The 21,161-nt window shown below is 39.1% G+C and overlaps 1 protein-coding gene across 1 annotated transcript in view; it reads right to left on the bottom strand.

Annotated features, from left to right (window-relative positions):
- MCC (MCC regulator of WNT signaling pathway) overlaps window positions 1-21,161 on the bottom strand; it is a 301,701-nt gene that overhangs the window by 220,027 nt on the left and 60,513 nt on the right. Inside the window, exon 3 of the mRNA XM_054987477.1 lies at window positions 16,084-16,295. Coding sequence (XP_054843452.1) covers window positions 16,084-16,295 — 212 coding nt within the window. The remainder of the gene's footprint in view (window positions 1-16,083; window positions 16,296-21,161) is intronic.

Genomic DNA, 21,161 nt, shown 5'->3' on the forward strand with positions numbered 1-21,161 from the left:
GTCCTCTGCTCTGAGCTGGTTCCGCTGTACCCGACAATCCAGGTGGGGTCGAAGGTGGCTGGCTTTGAGGGGTTTTCAACCCTGATGGGCCTGGTCTCGAATCCAATGTCTGCCTCAGGGTTGGCAATTTCGGATCTTATGGAGTCATGCTCACCGGTGCCAATTTTTTCTACCTTCGATGCTGGCTCAGTCACTGTCATCGCCTTGGACCAGAGCATCTCTGCACAGGCTTTCACTGTAAAGCTCTGGCAATGGGCGATTCCGCACACATTGGATAACGCACTTCCAATCTTCTTTATAGATCATTTGGAACAGATTTTGTTGTGTGCGGAACAAAAAATACACCTCAAATGATTGATAAAGTGCATTGAAAGTGCATTATCCAACGTGTGCGGAATCAGCCAGTGTTTACATGCCTGGGTGTTGTGATCCTTCCCTAGGCATAGCAGGCAGAGCGAGTGACCATCCGTTTTGGTCATTTTCACATTGCATTTCTCACAGCATTTGAACAATGCTTTCTCTGACATTTCTCCCCTTACTTACAGAGTCCACAAGAGAAGGAACACTAGCCAAATATGATGATACTCAAGACAAACCACGAGCAAAACCTCACACCACAGCGGTGAAAGAGAAATTGAAGGTAGAAAGGGGTGCACTGCCTCCCATAGGGGCCATTTCGGCGGGAAAGCAGCCATGCATGCGCAATGGAAGGCAGGGATGCCCCCTAGTGGTAACTGAGCTTTAAAAAACCCTCCAATCTCGGCAAGCCTGCACGTGCGCAGTCCCATGTGGGACTGCACTGAAAACCAATGATGAACCTAAGGTTTTTTCTTTGGGGAATCTTGGTAACCATTGGTAAATCAAATGAGACTGAAATTTAGGCGCTTTGGCATTGCTGCTGTGGCTAAATATTTTATTGAAATGCCCCCAAATTGCCACAATTCACCTTATTTTACAGACTGTAGGTCTGATGAATCAGTATGTAATGAGTGGTATTTATCTTGTCAGTTTGGTGTAGTGGTTAAGAGTGCGGGACTCTAATCTGGAGAGCTGGGTTTGATTCCCCACTCCTCTGCTTGAAGCCAGCTGGGTGACCTTGGGCTCTCTCAGCCCCACCCACCTCACAGGGTGTTTGTTGTGGGGATAATGATAACGTACTTTGTAAACTGCTCTGAGTGGGCATTAAGTTGTCCTGAAGGGCGGTATATAAATCGAATATTATTATTGTTGCTGTTGTTGAACACAAACAAGACCTCTGTTTTCCCAGTCCCAAAACACTACGCTCTTGAAAACTATCATTCATAAGAGCACTTGCAAAGCAAAAGGTGAACTATCACTTACAATTTCACTGTGCTGAATCTAATGAAGAAGAGGTATTTTAAAATGTCACAAAACATGATCTTAGTCTCTCCAAAAAAAGTTAAATGCTGTTTAGTTAAATATTCTTTTACTAACGTAAACAAGGATGGATTTAGCATTTTAGCAACTTAATCCCTAGAATCACTCTTCAAGACAATGACTTCATTAATCTGACTACCTAGGGGCAAACTTGTGGAAGCCATAGTTCTAGATGTACACCTAAAATACAGTTTAGGCTTGTTATGGGACTTCAGACCAGATGCAAATAATGGGCTACCGTTTAACAGGATCTGCCCATTTATCAATCTGAAAATCTGAGACTGACCACATAGTTTCCCTCTACAATTAATAAACCTGCTTAGACCCTGACCATTTCCTTTCTAGAGAACACTGTCTAATTGTTTCTTGATCAAAAGGTAACCTTCATCTGTTTGTCAGTCAGCACTACACCCTTTCTGGGTAAATCATAGATGGGGTGAATATTTCAAAGTCACCATAGGAAATTATAGGGTAATATAACTGCATAATTTTTTTAAAAAAAATTTAAAAAAAGCACCAAGCAACATTACACCAAGCAACATTATATAGTGTGCCATGGCATGGCCAACCCAATCCAGATACACCACAAGTAGAGATGAGAAATTAAAAGAGAATGCAAACACATGGCTCCAGATACCAAAAGCAGTGAGGCATCAAATAATATAATACATGTATGCATTATATACAACTTAAAGGATACTAGTTCAATTTTAGCTTAGCAACAAGGCATGATTTAAGCACATATAAACATGAGTTAGAAACCTGCATATTAAAAGAGCTTCCTATCTTGACTAGAATGAAACAACACGGTGTATTAGTACTTCTGTAACTGTAATTGACTGAGTCATAGAATACATATGCAAAGACTGCATATATTTAGCATGACAACATGCTAAAATAATTTTAGTAGCCATCTGTATGAGAAAAACAATTCTGCTTGCAAAATGCATTTGTAGGAAAAAATTAACATGGCCTCAAGAAACGATGAATTATTGATTTATTCATTTAAAACAGTAGTATATCACTTTTCCACACAACTCAGGGTCCCCAAGAAAGCGAACGTCAAAATATTCCAAACACTAAGACAGTGTTTAAACTACATATATATACAGCGAGAGAGAGCGCGCGCTAGATATATAAAGTATTTAAAACAAATAAAATATAAAAACACATAAACACAAAAACAGAGAAGAGAGTTGGTAAGGGAACACCAAGCCAAACAAATAAGTCTTCAACTGCAGACAGAAGGTAACAATAGAGGGAGACAGGTGAATCTCTCAGGGGGGGGTCCAACATTTTGGCACCACAACTGAGAAAGCCCTCTCTTGGGTTGCCACCCTCTAGCCTGAGATGGTGGGAGGAACCGAAGCAGGGCCTCCAAGATGACCAGAGTGGATAGGTAGGTTCATATAGGAATAGGTAGTCCTTCAGATATACTGGCTCCAAGCTGGATAGGGCATTAAAGGTCAATATCAGCACCCTGAATTAGGATGAGAAGTAATTGTGAGCCAGCAAAAATGGAATAATACTGGAGTGATATGGTCCCTAAGACCCACTCCAGTACCAATTGTATTTTCTAATCAGTCTTCAAGAGCAACTCCATACAGAACTCCACAAAGTTTTTTATTTAAATCTACACCAGACCAACCAGAAAGCAGCTCCAAATAATGAGAAGCTACAGGTCAAGGTAGTGGAAATTGCGGTGGAGAACCTAGCAGACACGCAACGAACAGAGATGAGGGTGATGAGGGGAAGAATGGCAGTTGCGGAGAGTAAACATATGGAGAAGCAGCTGAGGTTTCGTGGCTTGCCGGAAGTGGAAGGAAAGACAGCCCAAAAACAAATTGCCGAGGTGTTAGCAGAATACCTGGGGAAGGAGGAGGAGGAAACTGTGGCTATCCTAGATGTGGTGTACCGTATAAATTCAAGATTTGCGACCCAGAGGAAACTACCAAGAGATGTGATTGTGCAATTTACGACTAGAAATATAAGAGAAATGATTGTGAGTAAGCAATTTCAAGACCCATTGGAGGTTGATGGCAAGACGGTTATTATTATGAAGGAGCTACCAAGATCGGTGTTGCTTGACCGGAAAAAATATAAAGCTTTAGTCCAGATTCTGAAGGACATGAAAATAAGGTACAGATGGGAATTACCGGAAGGATTGTCATTTGAGTTTGGAGGAGAGAAAAACCGCATCAGATCTGAATCTGAAATGGAAAAGTTTTTGAGAGACAATGAAAAAGACTTACCAGCAACAAGGCTATGAATATGGAGTGTAAAGTTTTATCTTGGAATGTAAATGGACTTAACTCACCCAATAAGAGAAAAAGTATTTTCCACTGGATATTAAAACAGAAATGTGATATTGTGTGTTTGCAAGAGACTCATATTAGAAAACAGGATGTAAAATATCTTAAATCGAGCAAATTGGGCAATGATTTTGTAGCGGCCTCAAAAAAGAAAAAAAGGGGAGTGGCATTATATATAAAAGAGGAGCTACAGCCAAAGCTAGTGATTAGAGATGTGGAAGCCAGATTTTTAGCAGTGGAATGTACATGGAATTTAAAGAAAGTGTTGGTGATTGGAATTTATGCACCTAACGGAGCAAAAGAGAGCTTCTTTGAGGATTTGAGGAAGCAATTAGATGAACTTTCTTATGACCAGATAATTCTTGCAGGAGACTTCAATGGAGTCACAAATTTGGAGCAGGATAAAAAATCAGCAACTGCACAAAAGAAAAGAGGACTGTTACCAAAGACTTTTTTCGCATTAATGCAACAGGAAACTTTGGAAGATGTATGGAGAATACAGAATCCCAAAGGTAGACAATATACATTTTTCTCCGCAAGACACTCCACTCTATCACGAATTGACATGATCTGGGCCTCAAAGGACTTAGTGCTTTGGACTAAGGATGTGGAAATAATGCCCATGGTAGGCTCAGATCATAATCCAATTATGTGGAAGTTCGGAAAAAGAACTAAGAGGAAAGGATGGAGAATAAATGAGGATTTGTTACAAGAGGGAGAAAATATGGAGATGTTGAGAAGGGAAACTAAGTTCTTCATACAACATAACATGAATTGAGAAGTACCAACCAATAAGGTATGGGATACCTACAAAGCAGTAATTAGAGGCACACTAATGGACTTAAATGGAAGAGCCAGGAAAAAAAAGAGAGGAGAAGAGACAGGAGATTATGGAGAAAATAAAAGCCAAAGAAATACAACTAAAGAAAAGACCAGGGAAAAAGAAAATCTATCAGGATATTAAAATCCTTCAAGAGCAGTTGACGGCAATGAATAACAAAGAACTGGAATGGAATCTTAAGAGAATGAACCAAAAGTCGTTTGAAGGTGCAAATAAACCTGGGAAATACCTGGCATGGCAATCGAAGAAGAGAAAGGAGAAGAAGACAATAAATAAAATATGTGAGGACAATAAAGCACATTTGGAACAGACTGCTATTAGTAGAGCCTTTTACAAATTTTATGCTAAAACTGTACAATAAAAAAGAAGTGAATAAAGACTCAATAGCGACATATTTGGGGAAAATGAAGCTTCCAGCAATTTCGGAAGATTGGAGAGACAAATTGAATAGTGAAGTAACAGAGGAAGAGATAAGGAAGGCAATACAGTCAACAAACCTGGGAAAGGCGCCAGGACCTGATGGACTTACAGCTAAATTTTATAAGGTAATGGTCAATGAACTGGTACCATTCCTAAAAGAAGTGATCAATGGTGTTTTGAGAGATCAAAGAATTCCAGATACTTGGAGTGAAGCTAATATAACATTGATCCCCAAAGAAGGACAAGACTTGACTAATGTTAAAAATTATAGACCTATTTCCTTACTCAATAATGATTATAAGATCTTTGCAAAGATCTTGGCAGAAAAAGTAAAGGGATGGTTATCCGAAGTTATTGGAGAAGAACAAGCTGGTTTTTTACCGAATAGACAAATCAAAGACAATTTAAGGACAGTTATAAATGCTATTGAATATTATGATAGGCGTTGTGATAAGGAGGTTGGTTTCTTCTTTGTGGATGCTGAAAAAGCATTTGACAATTTGAACTGGGACTTTATGTTTGTCACTATGGAACAGCTACAAATGGGAGAAAGATTCATAAGAGCAGTGAAAGAAATTTACAGAGACCAGAGTGCAGCAATTGTGGTGAATGACGAGCTGACTAAGAAATTGACTATAGGCAAAGGTACAAGACAAGGTTGCCCGCTGTCTCCATTGTTGTTCATTTTGGTTTTGGAAATTTTGATGATACAGATTCGAGAAGATAATGCGATCCGTGGAATAAAAATAAAAGACTTTTCCTATAAGGTCAGAGCATTTGCAGATGATATAATGTTAATTGTGGAAGATCCAACCGAGAACATGCCTAAGGTAATAGAAAAAATCAAAGAATTTGGAGATCTGGCAGGTTTTTATGTAAATAAAAAGAAGTCAAAGATACTATGTAAAAATATGACTAGATGAATGTGTTGCCAAGAGTGATGTTTTTGTTACAGACAATACCAATTACCCGGGACTCTAAGCAGTTTGAAAAATGGCAGAGGAAAATATCGGACTTTGTTTGGGCAGGCAGGAAGCCTCGGCTGAAAATGAAAGTATTACAGGACGCAAAAGAGAGAGGTGGAATGCAACTGACCAATCTAAGACTGTACTACGATGCAATTTGCTTGGTGTGGCTGAAAGATTGGATGACACTGAAAAACCGCAAATTACTGGCCTTAGAGGGATACAAAAAAATATTTGGATGGCATGCATATCTGTGGTATGAAAAAGTAAAAGCAGATTCTATGTTTTTGCACCATTACATCCGGAGAAGCCTCTTCACAATTTGGAAGAAGTATAGAGATTACCTTCAGGAAGGAACTCCCTCCTGGGTGGTTCCTTACGAAGTAATAGACCTGAGAACTGTTGATAATGAACAACAATGTTTAACGTACAAGGAAATAACACGAACAGATCTTTCTAAATTAAGAATAAAGACGCAAGAAGAGTTGTCTTTAAGTTATGACTGGTTTCAATATAGACAGGTTAGAGATCTTTACAACTCCGATTGTGCAAAGGGAGGGATAAGAATGGAGAACTCGGAATTAGAGGAAGTAATTTTACAAGAAGACAAAAAGGAAATTTCTAAGGTCTACAAGGTGTTGTTAAAATGGTACACTGAAGATGAGACAGTTAAAGTGCAAATGGTGAAGTGGGCTATAAATTTTAACAAAGAAATAACAATGGAGGCGTGGGAATACTTGTGGAAAAATACGTTGAAGATCACGACATGCACCAATATTAAAGAGAATGTCTATAAAATGATTTATCGTTGGTATTTGACACCAAAGAAAATTGCGCTAGGGAACTTGAATACGTCTAATAAGTGCTGGAAATGTAAAAAACATGAAGGATCTTTGTATCATATTGGTGGACTTGCGAAGTAGCTAGGCAGTACTGGGGGGAAGTAATAAGAGTAATAAGTGAGATTTTACAATTTCAAGTTAATAAGAACCCAGAACTCCTGCTACTGAACTTGGGAATTGAGGACATTCCAGCACAATACAGGACGTTGCTATTTTATATGACAGCAGCGGCCAGACTTTTGTACGCGCAAAAGTGGAAAATACAAGAAGTGCCAACTATTGAGGACTGGATTTACAAATTGCTGTACATGGCGGAGATGGATAAAATGACAAGAAAACTGAGAGACCTTGATCCAGGACAGTTTAACACGGATTGGGAGAAGCTGAAACAGTATTTGGTGAAAAAATGGGAGGTGGGAAGAGCACTGTGGCAGTTTGAAAATTACTGAAATATAACAAAAGAAGAGGGAAGTGGCTATACCGGGGGGTGGAGAGTTAATTGAAAATTTCTAAGCAATTATTCTATTTGACTACTATACATAGTATTAAGTAATAGAGGTGTTATTATAAGATCTATAAGGATAGAAATTAATTAATTTCATCACTGGCAGATAATTGTATAATGGAGAATTTATATAATCAAAATGAATGAATTCAAGAAAGGGGGGAAAAATATATAGTAGCATACAGAATATGGGTTAAATTGATTGACTCATGCTGAATGTGTATATGGGTTAAAATGATTGACTATTTTTGGTAGATAGTTGTATAATGGAGAAATTAGATAACTAAAATAGTATGAAGATATGTAGAAGGAAGTAAAGAGTAACATATGGAGTATGGGTCAAATTGATTGACTTATATTGAATGTATGCAATGCTTATAATGTACTTAAAGTTATGTATAATGAGGGACAAATTGTTTGTACCATATAGACGAGACTAGAATGAGTAAGATAGAGTACAGGCTACTAAAATGACTATTGAAGAATATATGCCAGGAATGTATTATTTAGTTGATAAGTTAAAAGGGAAGGGAAATAGAGATAGCATTGTGTTATAATAGATAAGCTTAGAAGAGAGTGAAAATATATGTTTAATAGATAAAATAAGTTTGAAATGAGTAGGGGGAAAATAGACAAAGGGTTGGAAAACTGTTGGAAGTCAATAAAAGGGGGGGAAAGGGAGGGGGTTAGAATTGGAATATTAGAATTTAAAGGAAATTGATTGTAATGGATATTAAATGTTTCTAATCCAATAAAAAAATTTTTTTTTAAAAAGAAATATATGTTTGCTGAAGATATTTTAAAGAAAGTCACACCAGTGAACTGGTGGAAGTCACTTAAGCACTTGGATTTAGAGACTGTTCAAGTAATGATTTCACTTTTAACAGCAGTAGCTTCTTCTGCAGGCGTTGAAAGAATATTCTCTTCCTTTGGACTCATTCATTCTAAATTGAGAAATCGTTTGGGACCCGATAAAGCAGGAAAGCTTGTTTTTCTTTTCCAGATTATGAACAAAGAAGAAGATGAAGATGACGAGTGAGCTACAGAGGACAGTATTTAAGTTTTTCATGTGTAGGCTGGGCTGACAGTCTAAGTTTCTTAAAATATATATATTTTGTTTAGCCAAATTAGTTAAAAACATGGATGTTTGTTTAAGCAAATAACATATGCTGTAATGTTATTGTTTCAGTTGAATAAATAAAACTATTTAAATTGTTATTATTAAGGTAATGGTTATTTTTCTCCTTCCAATAAAGTACAACAGAAAAGTTGTCCAAATATGAATGATTAACCTAAACTGGGGATAATTCATCTCACAATAAATTAACTATAATGTGTTTCTAATAGTATTAAAATCAATATTTTATACAACTGTAAAACTAATATGAAAAGTTGTTATTCTAAAAATCTTCATCTACTTGCATATTAAAGTTATACCAGCAAGAATTAGTTTTTATGTAGAAAACTATGATTTAAATCAAGCCTTACTGACTAGTGATTTAAATCGTGATTTAAATCGTGATTTAAATCAGTTTGATTTAAATCAAATCCACCCTGCCTGCAGGTGTTTTATCCTCTTTACTCATGATCAGACACTCAGGGAGAGACGAGAGAAACATCATGATTGGGCAGACAGATCCCCCTAAAGTCTGATCCCATTGCCTGGGAGGGCTGCTTCACCCCTCCCCTCCTGCTGCCTGGGAGTCCTATAAACATGAAGAAAAACTAACCCTCAGACCCTTAAAATGTCAGCCCTGAATATTCCTGTACATACCCAAATATTTCTGGATTTCTTAGGACCCCCTAATCAGTATGCCCCCAAAACCCAAATGCAGTCTGGATACCCCCAAAATAGCAATAGAGTATTTTCATATATATATTTGGACTATATATCTGATGATCACACAACCTACACAGCTAGGCTAAATCAGAGTTTGTGCAAACGAAATCAGGCAAATAGTGTTGCTGTGATATTTGAATGCACAGGAAAGCTCTAAGTCTCTCCATTTTCTGAAAGCAGCCCTTGTATATTTTGAGGCAAGCTACTTCTGAATTTTGGGGGTGAGGGTGGGGAGATTTCAAAGCCTATAAAAAAGCAGGAGGAGCTGGTGAAAATAAAAAGAAAGTCAACACTCATTGTGTATACAGATGCCCCTGTGCATACCTAAAAAAAATGTCTTGCATCTTTCAATCACTATCCAGCAACATGGATAGCAATTCTTGGTTTCCAGCAATCTGGGGTATTTTCTTATAAAGCTCAGCTGGAATACTGGTTTCATGTTACTTTAACAGAGATTTGTTGTTTTGTGATTTATGACCAACAATTTCATGCCATCTGTGACACCTCAGCTTCAGATGCTGAGATTTCCAGTCAGTGAGCTATGATCAACATGTTTCCTTCCCCTCTCCCCCCCACCCCCCCACATGTGGCTAGCCTGAATGGCAGAGACCAGAGAGGGTCAGCCAGAGAATCCTCTATGAGAGGAAATAATGTTTGTGAAACACTTTTAGTCCTAGGACTAAAGTGGGGAAAACCAGCACTAACGCCTACTTAGACTCAAGAGATCTGAGTATTATAGGGGGGCAAGCAAGTGGGTAGAGAGGAGTCTCTCCTTCAGTGACAGGAACAGGGTTAAAGCTCATAACTATAACACCTGCCCAGTATTTAGGAAGGGTTTGTCTCAGTGGAGCACCCTAAGGTCTGGAGAGGAGGGGAAGTCATGCTGTGTTTGTGTTTGAGTATATAAAGTGTAACATCTGTGAAGCAGTGTCAACCTCTGAAAGAAGCCAGCAACCTAGTGTTATACCAAGTGTTTTGTGCCTCACACCAGTGAAGTTCCTGTACAAAAACCTTTCTGTTTCTTCAGTTCAAACACCTGCCTACCTGCCTTTTGATTTTAACCTTCTGTAAATAAACCTTCAGTTACGTTTTGAACCTCCCCAAGCCGTGTGTGCCAGTTTCTGCTAAAGGGAAGCGCAAACCCCTGATCTGTCCTCTACTAAAACTTGGCTGGGTAATCATCTTTAATATTTTTTAAGGGTGGGACAAGAAGGAAAGTTGAAGCTTAACATCAACCACGTTACCAGAGGCTTCCCAGCCCAGTATACAGCTTCATATGCTTAAAGAGGAGAAGTTTTACCTCAGGATAGGGGAAGGTCAGCCTGAGTTGGACGTGGGTTTGTGGCACCATCCACCAAAGAACCTAAGACAGTGTATATGAACCTCTCCCCCTTTAGTTGTAGAACAATTTCTTCTTGCAGTTTACCATTTCTGCCACAGATCTTTTTGTAGTACATAAGCTTGAACATCACAATACGACAAAACCATTTTAGAATAATTTAAATCCATGGGGTTAGTATCAAAAGGTACAATAAACCAGTTTGGGACTGCTACTACATTCCTGTACCTTCAGAACTAGTAAAAATATTGTTCACTGAACATTCTTTGGAAAATTAAAACCTTTACGGAAGATTGGATACAGAGACACATTCATCTGAAAGCCTGGTTTTCAAACTGAGTTCAAGCTCAACATGTAATTTTTATATAAATGCTCCTGGATGTTCTAAGATAGATAATACAATGCAATGTCTGAACAAAAGTAGATCCTGACCCAAAGAAATATCGTCTGTTTACTGACTTCTCATTTAGAAAGCAAGATCTTTGAACTGTACATTTTTTCCAGACACAAAGAATACCAAATGGGCCCTCACTTGAGTTCTGAGAAAAACAAATTCAAATCAGATGTCAAGCCACGTTTTTTCATAGTGATAAAACAGTCCACCAGAAAAGATTCCAGAAATAAGTCAGATGCCATTCTGAAGGGGAAAAGTGCATTTGTACACAGCCAAAAAAGAGAATGATGGAAGAAATGGTTTTATATTTCTATACTGAATATTTGCAGAAAAACCCCAAAACAATGTTTTTATAAGTGTGCAAGAGTCAAAAGTAGAAGTATTGATGACACCAAGATACCTATTTTATCTACTTTGCTAAGAGATGAAGAGGTATTTGGTAGCCTTTTATTTTTTAAAAAAAAATCTTTATTTTTATTGTTTTAGTTTCTTAAATTTTAAAGATGTATAAACAACAATTTAACTGTTTAAATATAATACTATAATAATACTGTTAAGGTACATAGTAATTAACATAGAATTAATTTACATTGTCAAAGGTTATACTATGCCATCATGTTACATTGGCTGAACATTGCATGTAGTAGTTAGAGCCATGTAAGGTTAATATAATATCATAACCTAACTGAAGCAAGACATATAAGGTATCTGAAGAAATGAGCTGCGGCTCACGAAAGCACATACCCTATCACAAGTTTTGTTAGTCTTATAGGCGCTACTGGACTTTTGCTCTTTCTACTGCTACAGACTAATATGGCTACCATCTTGATCAAGACATATAATAACATTGTTTCATAGTTAAAACAAATCCATAAAATTATGTACCAGTGGATCAAGAGTTTTTGAGTAGTTTTTGCTAGACATATGATTTAAGAAGGGGGACCCATTGTTCAAGAAACGAAGATTGATACTGAGATTGATCATCCCATAGTTTTTTATACCAGAATGAAATTGGTGGCAAGTCTTCATTTTTCCAAGGGGAAGTTCAGTGTTGCTTTTGTGGCAGCAAGCATAAGGAAGATTAAACTTTTTTCTAATAGATGGGATACTGGGATCTTCCCACAAATTCAGAAGAATAATTTTAGGGAACTGGTGCGTGATATTGATTGCTTTTGAAGTGAATGTTTTGGAATGCCCAGTGTTATTGGTAGCCTTTTATAAGGCTAGTTTTCTTGCATAACAGAACAATAGAATACTATATTTATTTACATAATTTCAATTAATTTATGAGTACAAGTTGAAGGGGAGACACCCAGAAAGCATTCTTCCTTAAAGCAACATCAATTCCCCAGAAGCAAAACAGCATACTTGTGTAGTATTCCAAGGCTTTCTTGCCAGGCAGGACACTATTTTCAGTCTCCATCTTCACTAGTAGACATGATGACCTCCAATTTACAGTAGTTTGGAGCCATCTAAGGGAAAATTCATGTATCATGAAGTACACGGGTTGGGTTTTGTCCTGACCCTGTGTAACAGGCAGATGCAAGTGGAAAGGTTCTCCTCAGTTCCCATGCACAATCTGAATCAGGACCACTGTGCACACAGAGGAACTTCAGTTCCCCCACCCCCTGCATTTTCCTGCCCTGAAACAGTCCAGGGGAGATAGTACTTGGCTCACTGGGGAAAGCATCATTGTACCAATATTGTACACTGGAAATATGTTCTAAATTGCAGCAAATGTGGGTTATGTTCAAAACTACGCTTCCTGCACAGACAAAAATGAAATCCAATCTCCAATCAATACATGAATGACAAATTTGAGCTAGAATAATATTGTTAAATTACCTGGTCTCCTTTGAAATTTTGTTTGCTTTCCAAGTATTCACCAAATCTGCTCCAGGTTCAATGGTGTTAGGAAACTCCACCACCCAGGGCCGGCATGCCCAGTGAGGCAGATCCGGCCCCTGCCTCAAGCGCTGAGGCACCGAAGAGGGTGCCGGGGGTGGGGGTGCCATGGAGCTTGCGTGCCTGGCCCGCAGCTGCTGCAGCCTGCCAGCCCTCCCACCCCATGCTGCCGCCGCAACCAACACACACCCCCAGCTGGGCGCAGCAGCCGCGGGGGCCAGGCACGGCAGGCATCTGGGGTGGCATGCAGAACCTCCCCAGCCGCCCGCCGCGCCCAAATGGGAGCGCGGGCAGCCTCCACACGCCATCCCAGCCACCCACCAGCCAATGGGGCCAACTTGCTGCAGGATGACGTCACACGCAGTGATGTCACCATGCAGTGATGTAATCACACAGTCCACCCCTGCCACCACCACCACCACCACACTTCCCTACAGCATCATGGTGCATTTGTGCACCTATTTAGGATATGATCTTTCTCAAACCTGCTTTTCTCTTAAGTTTGCAGTAAAACCTGGTTGGCTGCTGTGGGTGGGAAAATTCCTGCCCACATGGCAGCCATTTTCCCTGACCCAGTGGCAGCCACTCCCACCATGTTACTGCAGGGAGAGGGTTCACTTTTTTAAAAAAAATAGCACTAGAAGATCATTATACTGATATACTGCTATATCAGTAGGTATAATTTTCAGCTTTCATTTTTTAAAAAAGTAAGTCTCTAGCCCCTTCCACTGTGCAGATACAAGTGGAAATACAAAAAAAATCCCAACTTAAAGTATATGCTAATAGGGTCTGAACTTGCTAAAACAGAGAGGGAAGGAGACCCTGGGGTCAAAGTGGATAGCTCAATGAAAGTGTCAACTCAGCATGCCGCAGCAGTGAAAAAGCCAAACTCTATGCTTGGGATTATTAAGAAAGGGATTGAAAATAAAATGGTCAATATTATAATGTTCCCTGTATAAATCTACGGTGCAGCCTCATTTGGAATACTGTGCAGTTCTGGTTACCAGATTTCAAAAAAGACACTGTAGCGTTGGAAAAAGTACAGAAGAGGGCAACCAAGATGATTAGGGGTTTGCAGCATTTTTCCTATGAGGAAAGGCTGAAGGTTCTAGGACATTTTAGTTTAGAAAAAAGTATAATATGGGAGGCGATGACAGAGGTTTACAAAATTTTGCACAGGGTACTGAGAGCATTTTTCCTCCCATAATACTAGAACTGACATGACTAATACGAGACATGACAGAGGTTTATAAAAATTATGCACGGGCGGTAGACATAAAGAACTTTATATACATCTAGTAATACTGGATATTATAGTTGCCCTGTTAGTTTTTGGCATGGAAGGCAAGTCACAATTGTAAAGAAAACCAAAGAAGTGCTATCGCCAGAGAAACATTAGCTGATGTCCACATTTGCTCCTCACATTTGCTTCCATCAAGGAAGATGCTTTGCAAACAATTCATTAACATATAGAGAAAAGTACTGGTAAAGCTACAAATTAGCATTTTCCCGATTACCTTTTTTTACTGGACGCCTAATGTGTAACTATTACATAGCATATCTTGCACATATTGGTAGTATTTGCAGTAACTAGCTTCAGGGACAAAACATGCATTTGATTTATCACACTGGAAGGAAACAGAAGCAGTGAGGTAAGAGAATGAATGTTGCCTAAGAATGCCCCCTGCCAGTCATTCAGAGAAATACATTAGCAGCTGTACTGGCACCTAAAGAGAAATGAAAAACAATCTGATAATTAATTAAATAGTTAGGCACAGAAGGATGTAAAGTTGTTCAAAGGAGTGTAATGGTTTTAAGAAGTTTTTAAAAAATCAAAACACAATCACAAGACACTTTGTAAGGTATCTTAAGGAAAGACTGAGGAATTACACAAGTTTCAGATTGACAATGAAGAAACTGAAATTGTTAAATATTTTCTGTTCCTTGGCTCAATCATCACCTAAAGGGAGACTAAAAAGACCCTTAAGTATAAAGAAGTGTTGCTGGAGACTAAGATCAAAATAATTGAGGCTACAGTATTCCCTATTACCATGCATGGATGTGAAAGTTGGAATACTGACAGGAAGAAAACTGATTCATTTGAAATGCGGTGATAGAGGAGAGTTTTACAGATAATATGGGCGGCGAAAAAGTCAAATAAATGGGTTCTAGATCAAATTAAATTCTCCCTCAAAGCTAAAATGATTAAACTGAGGCTACTGCACTTTGGTCACATCATGAGAAGAAAAGACTCTTTGGAAAAGACAATGATGCTAAGAAAAGTTGAAGGCAGCAGGAAAAAGAGGAAGATCCCACGTGAGATGGACTGATTCAATAAAAGGGAGCCATGGCCTTCAGTTTGCATGACCTGAGCAAGGCTATTAAGAATCGGACGTCTTAGAGGGCATTAATTCATAGGGTCATCATAAGTCAGAAGCAACTTGTGGAGAGCACATAATGCACACAAGACTCTGCCATAGGGCAAGAGGCTTTTTGTTTATCAATAGTTTTGTGAGTGGGTTATGATGAACGTGTTGCTATCTCAAGTTCAACCAATGACTTCCACAGATGAGCAGTTTGAACCCGGAATGTCCTGAGACTTCTGACACAAGCTCACCAGATTCTCCGCACTCAAGCCCCCTCCCTGCAAAGAGTATGCAGGCTAGTAAAATGTTTGGGGACTGCTAAGTTTTTTTGTTGCTGTAATAACTCACATGTACAAAGCAGCTGTAATAGCTTGTTGCGTTAAAGCAATATTCAATTTAAATTTACAGCATTTGGTCCATAATTTAGGGCAATAAACAGTTCCTGAATAGACAAATGATAACTCATTATTTTAATGCAAGCAAATCATTAATGTTCTTTTTGGCAGTTATCCAGAATCAATCACTTTGCACTCTGAAATTAATTTAATCCTTGATTTCTGTTGATGTACTACAGATTAAAAACCATTTGTATAAACAGAGATGAGGACTGTAATCCAAATTAGGCTGATTATACAGTAGGTGGAGGACATCTAGCATCACTGTCATCGTGGCATGGCACAAATGGCCCACACATTGAACTTTGGTATTAGCATCTCTTTTACTATGCTGGATCTGAGTCCAGTGGCATTTTAGAGATTAACAAGGTTTTTCTGAGCTTCTGAGAGTTCCTAACAAAGTGACTGCTTGGTACAGATCATTTGCTGAAATCAAAATTTAATGTTCAGGAAAACAGCAGCTGTCTGGTGATCTCTTATAGGGGAGATGATTCAAAGTATTAATTGACATATCTGTGCTGGAAAACAACAATATTCAATATGAATAAAAAGTGTACTCACAGTATTAGCAAGTTCTAAGTAACTCCCTCCAACTGTATTGCTGAGACTGGATGCCGGGGTAAGCAGCTTTTGCAGCACTGCTTGCTGACTTGTGGTGTTGCCCCCATATTCTAAGACTTTCTGTAGAGTTGAACGACTGTACAGGTCAGGACTCTGAAGGTCTCTAGCGCCAGAATCATATTCCCAACTCTCTTTGGCTCCTGACAAAGCACCTGAAATATTTTAAAAATGAACAAAGAAAAATTATAATGAAGAATTATATAATCAATTTCACATGCCTTCTTTTCCCACACAAATCACAAATAATTGGAATTAGTCTTATATCACTGCTTCTTCATTGCACACCATATAACAAGGAAACAGAGAGGAAGCAGGCATGCATGTGATCTTCCTGGGTCCATTTTTTATTTAACTGTGTTCAATGGGATGTCTGAATGCAGCTCAATTGTTTGTATCTTTTATGCTGCCTTCTATAAAGTCTTTGTATGAGCACAATTACATGTTGCAACTTGGACCATGCTCTCACATATAGTTTCACTGCTAAATTATTTTTATTTTACAAAGTTTATATTCCACCTTTCTGCCCTCCTAAGGGTCACCAAGGCAGCTAACAAAATAAGGCATACATAACATAACAAAATCACATTTTAAAACCATTAAAAACCAATCCAAAAGCATATCATTAAAACAAGAGTTAAAATACAAAGGCATAAAACAACATATAAAACATTAAGCAGTAAGGAGGGATCGCCAGGGGAACACCAAGGTAAACAAAAAAATCTTCATTCACTGGAGGAAGATAACAACAGAAGGGGAAAGATGAATCTCCCTGGGAAGAGAGTTCCAGAGTTGTGGTGCCATAACCAAGAAGGCTCTCTCTCAGGTTGCCCGCCTAATTTCAGAAGGCAGGTGCATCTAAAGCAGGGCCTCTGAAGATGACCATAGTGATTGAATAGGTTCATATGGGAGGAGTCAGTTCTTCAGGTATGTTAATCCCAAACCATCTAGGGCTTTAAAGGGCAAAACCAGAACTGGAAACAAACTGGGAGCCAGTATAGATAGGGCAAGAGTATAGTGAATGTCTCTATGACCGACTCCAGTCAACAATCTAGTGGCAGTATTCTGCCCCAATTGAAGTTCCTGAACATGCTTGTTATTTTTTCTGCAGCTCAGCAGAGCCTTCTTTTTGTCTTTGTCTTCCAAAAAATATGTGTCCATGGTGTTCCCAAAGAGGCTAGTCACTCAACCCTGGGAAGTACAATCAACTTCCCAACTATGCAGCCAGATATTGTGGTGCACCATGACATTGGAAGCCATCGCCCTGGCTGAGAACTGGATGACATCCAAAGATGTGTTTGCTGCTATCAGGGCTAGTTTCTTTAACGCATCCTTAAGCTCCTTCAGGATGTCTTTGTTGGTGACAGAAAGATTGGAGTTCCACAAACAGATTCTTCTAGTAAACAGGAAGCCTGCTGAGGAAGCCCAGAGAGCTGTCGAAGGCCTCAAGTCCTTGCACAAGGTCAGTCAACCCTCTTGTCACAGGAATACCTGGGTCAACTGATGGCCTCTACAAAGATGACCATGTCAGAGGCCAGGTCTGCCACCAGAGCACAGACTATTAGAAGCTTAAACTGCTCTGCTGCCTCCAGAATCACTGAATAGAGATGATCTGATGGTTGGCTTTTGGTCTTGCAGGAAACTCCCATTCTGTCTTGACGACTTTGTCAAAAACTGATGGGAAGGGAAGGCTCTCAAGTCTGGGAGCATGCCTCTCCTGTCCACATTCACTGATAGAATGGGAAGCAGGACCTGCTTCTGCTTCTGGTCTTGTGCCACTGAACATTTGGGGGGGAACGTTCTACCCAAGGCATTGAGCATCTACTAGAGCAGCTTTGATAGAGGAGCTCATTTCTTTCTTAATCCAACTCCAGCATGCAAATCCAACATGCAGATTTTTGCCCAAAAGTTTGGGCCCTGACAAATTCTCCAGCTGTTCCTGGCTAGAGAAATGCTGGTCCTGTTCTCTGGTGGGTGGGGTGTTAAACTGGAAAGAAGACCCTCCCTCCTCCTGCTACATGCCCAAATCTGCTAAACAAGCGCCCTCTCCCCACCTTGGCCCCGAAAGCTCTGCTCATCCAAACCGAGCCATCCCTCCTCTGATGGCCTGGAGGGATGGCTGCCTTAGCTGTGGCCTCTGCTGCCTTGTAGGGAGCAATAGGGGAAGCTCCCAGCAAAAGCATCAAGTCTCAGAAGCATCCCTCCTCTCCTGGGGAGAAAATACTGGAGTGAAGATGGGGTGTGCCTAAAAGACAGCCCCAAATCCTGTTTCCACAGTATCAGGAGCCCCTCAAGAAGGGCACAGAGGGGAGAGAACAAAAACAAAAAGAAGCTGAGGAGGGAGGAGTTGCACTCTTTAACAAGTGCTATGCAATAACCACATGTCTGCAAGCCGAAACTGAGAGACCCCCCGCCCTACTAGGAGTCAGCAAAAGATTGATGACTCTGCTCCATTGAGGATCTTCTTCTACCGGTTGCGATTGCCCCACCCTAGATCACTGGAGACTATGAATGCCCCAATGTTTGTAGATCATCCCTGTTAAGAATCATCACCTTAAAAGTGAGGCAAGAAAACTTTTAGTTTCTGAACGTGTGTGTTTCAAGTAAGTTCTACCAGTTTCTGCAGTATGAAGTTCCTGTATTTCTAGGACTTAGTTTCAAAAACAAAGTTTAAAAATGTAACTGTAATAGTACTCGATTAAAACATTTAAAAAATAACCTAAGGAGAGCCAGTATGGTGTAGTGGTTAAGAGTGGTGGCACTCTAACTGGAGAACTGGGTTTGATTCCCCACTCCTCCACTTGAAGCCAGCTGGGTGACCTTGAGTACTCTCAGCCCCATCCACTTCACAGGGTGATTGCTGTGATTACAACATACTTTGTAAACCACTCTGAATGGGCATTAAGTTGTCTTGAAGGGTGGTAAATAAATCAAATGTTGCTGTTGTAAAAAACAAGTGTAATGTAAAATACTTTTTTCCTGAAATAAAAAGACAACCAGTAAATGCAGTTTGCAAGAATCTGGGTTCCCCCGCTTCCCCCCCCCCTTTCACTTTTCTGGCATCAAAAGGTAGATTTTATAATTTAAAAAAATAAAAATTCTAAAAAACAGCAATCAATATCAGGTACATTGCGCAATAATTTACAAAGCGATGTCTGTGCGTATCACAACCTAACACTAAACTAATCATACCAAATGGGCCTCTTGATACCTGTTGCACCAGTTCCATCAACATCCTATACAAACTTCATTTTTAAAAATTTAATCTTTAACTTTGTGAAGAGGAAATTCTTCTTCTAAGATAGTGGCCATATCCACCTTTTCAAAGATAGATTTGCTATTTTCAATATCGGCTCAAGTCAATCTCAGAGGAAAGAGATTTCCACAGCTAGAACATAACCATCAAGTATGTCTTCCTGATCATTCTTGTTTCTACGCGTCTCATTGGACACTCTTCAATGATCAAAGGGAATGCTCTGGGACTCTGAACAGAGGTGCTCTCTGTAATAGGTAGGGTGCAAGTAATTTATAATTTGTAGTTCAAACAAAGCATTTTGAACCTTGTTCTTTATGACTACAGGAAATTCATACAGACACTTGGCACCACTATAACAAAGAAATGCCCTGTGACACATTAATGATTGACAGATTTATCACATCATAAACTTTCACAAACTACAACCATCTTCAAGAGATGCAACTGAATCTAAGTTTGTTAGTCTTTAAGGTGCAATAAAGGTCTTTCATGCCTTCACTGTAAAAGACCCCTCTGGAGTTTGTACACTGTTACAATACACCCTCCCCAGCAGGAGACAGACCATTACATAAACCACACATTAAGAATGTAAGATAGCCATAATAAATCAGATCACTGCCTTAGGAAATATTATAAAGGCAGTTTGTCTCAAATTCTGATCAGAAAATAAACACTTCAGATGAAAGCAAGGTTTCCCACAAAGAAAACACTCCGGCAATTCTGCAAATCACTTACTTGTTACCAGAACAAAGGAGGTAAGATTTACAGCCTGAAGACTATACCCTTCTCATCCTACCCATTTTTAAAAATAGCCAGCTTGTACCTTTCCAAATAAGATGCTACAATGCTTGCTTGTATATAATATGGTTTGCTGAAGAAGTGATCCTATTAACCATCTTCTTGAGAGAACAAAAAAAATGATAGCGCAGTTTAAATGCCACTTGAGGAAAATGATTTTATCTTATAAAGAGTCAAATTTATTTCAACATCTCAAAACATGCTAAATGCTGTAATGGCCACAGAAAGACAAATCTGAATACTGTCATTTTATTCTTTTCTATGTAATGTGGTTTCTTCATTCATGTACGTATGTGTTTGCTTCTAAACTGAGCTGTTGCCCATTGGCAGGGAAATGTTTTATTCCCTCTTGTTTTCAGTCTCTTCCCTACTGTTTCATCCCACACTATTTTCTCAAGCACAGATTTTCAGGAGACACAAGAAAGAGGATACATGGGAGAGGAGGAAAGAGTCCTTCATGAACTCATTGTCTTCACAGTTAGTTAGATATGAGCCACTGATAGCAAAGCTATAGCGCTGCGTATTCATTGTGGATCCAAGTAGGAGATTTGTAAAACAGTACCTCCCACTTAACTGAAATAATTTCTCTTACACAAAATTATTTAAAGGAAGCTATACACAAATAACTTGACAGGAATACAGTTTTACAAAGGCACTATACATCAACTGAATTTTTTAAGAAAACGATTCATAGCATAAACATTTAATTGCACAACTGATGCTGCTGGTCTCAGAAGAAAATATAACATTATCTATCCAATTGTCAATATAGCCTCATCTATGGATCTTTAAATTATATCAGAGGAACAAATGGACAAGACCAATCTTTCTACAAACCCAAGAAAAACTCTTAAGTTTGCAAAAAAACCTGAAATCTAGGTTAATAAGAGAGCTCCATGACCATTGGTGGGGGTTGCTAAGCAACAGCAACAAAATTGGCAGCCTTCAAACCTTAGTTTCTACAGTA

The sequence above is a fragment of the Eublepharis macularius genome, chromosome 8 (genome assembly GCF_028583425.1).
Source record: "Eublepharis macularius isolate TG4126 chromosome 8, MPM_Emac_v1.0, whole genome shotgun sequence".
In the NCBI taxonomy this organism is placed as follows: Eukaryota; Metazoa; Chordata; class Lepidosauria; order Squamata; family Eublepharidae; genus Eublepharis; species Eublepharis macularius.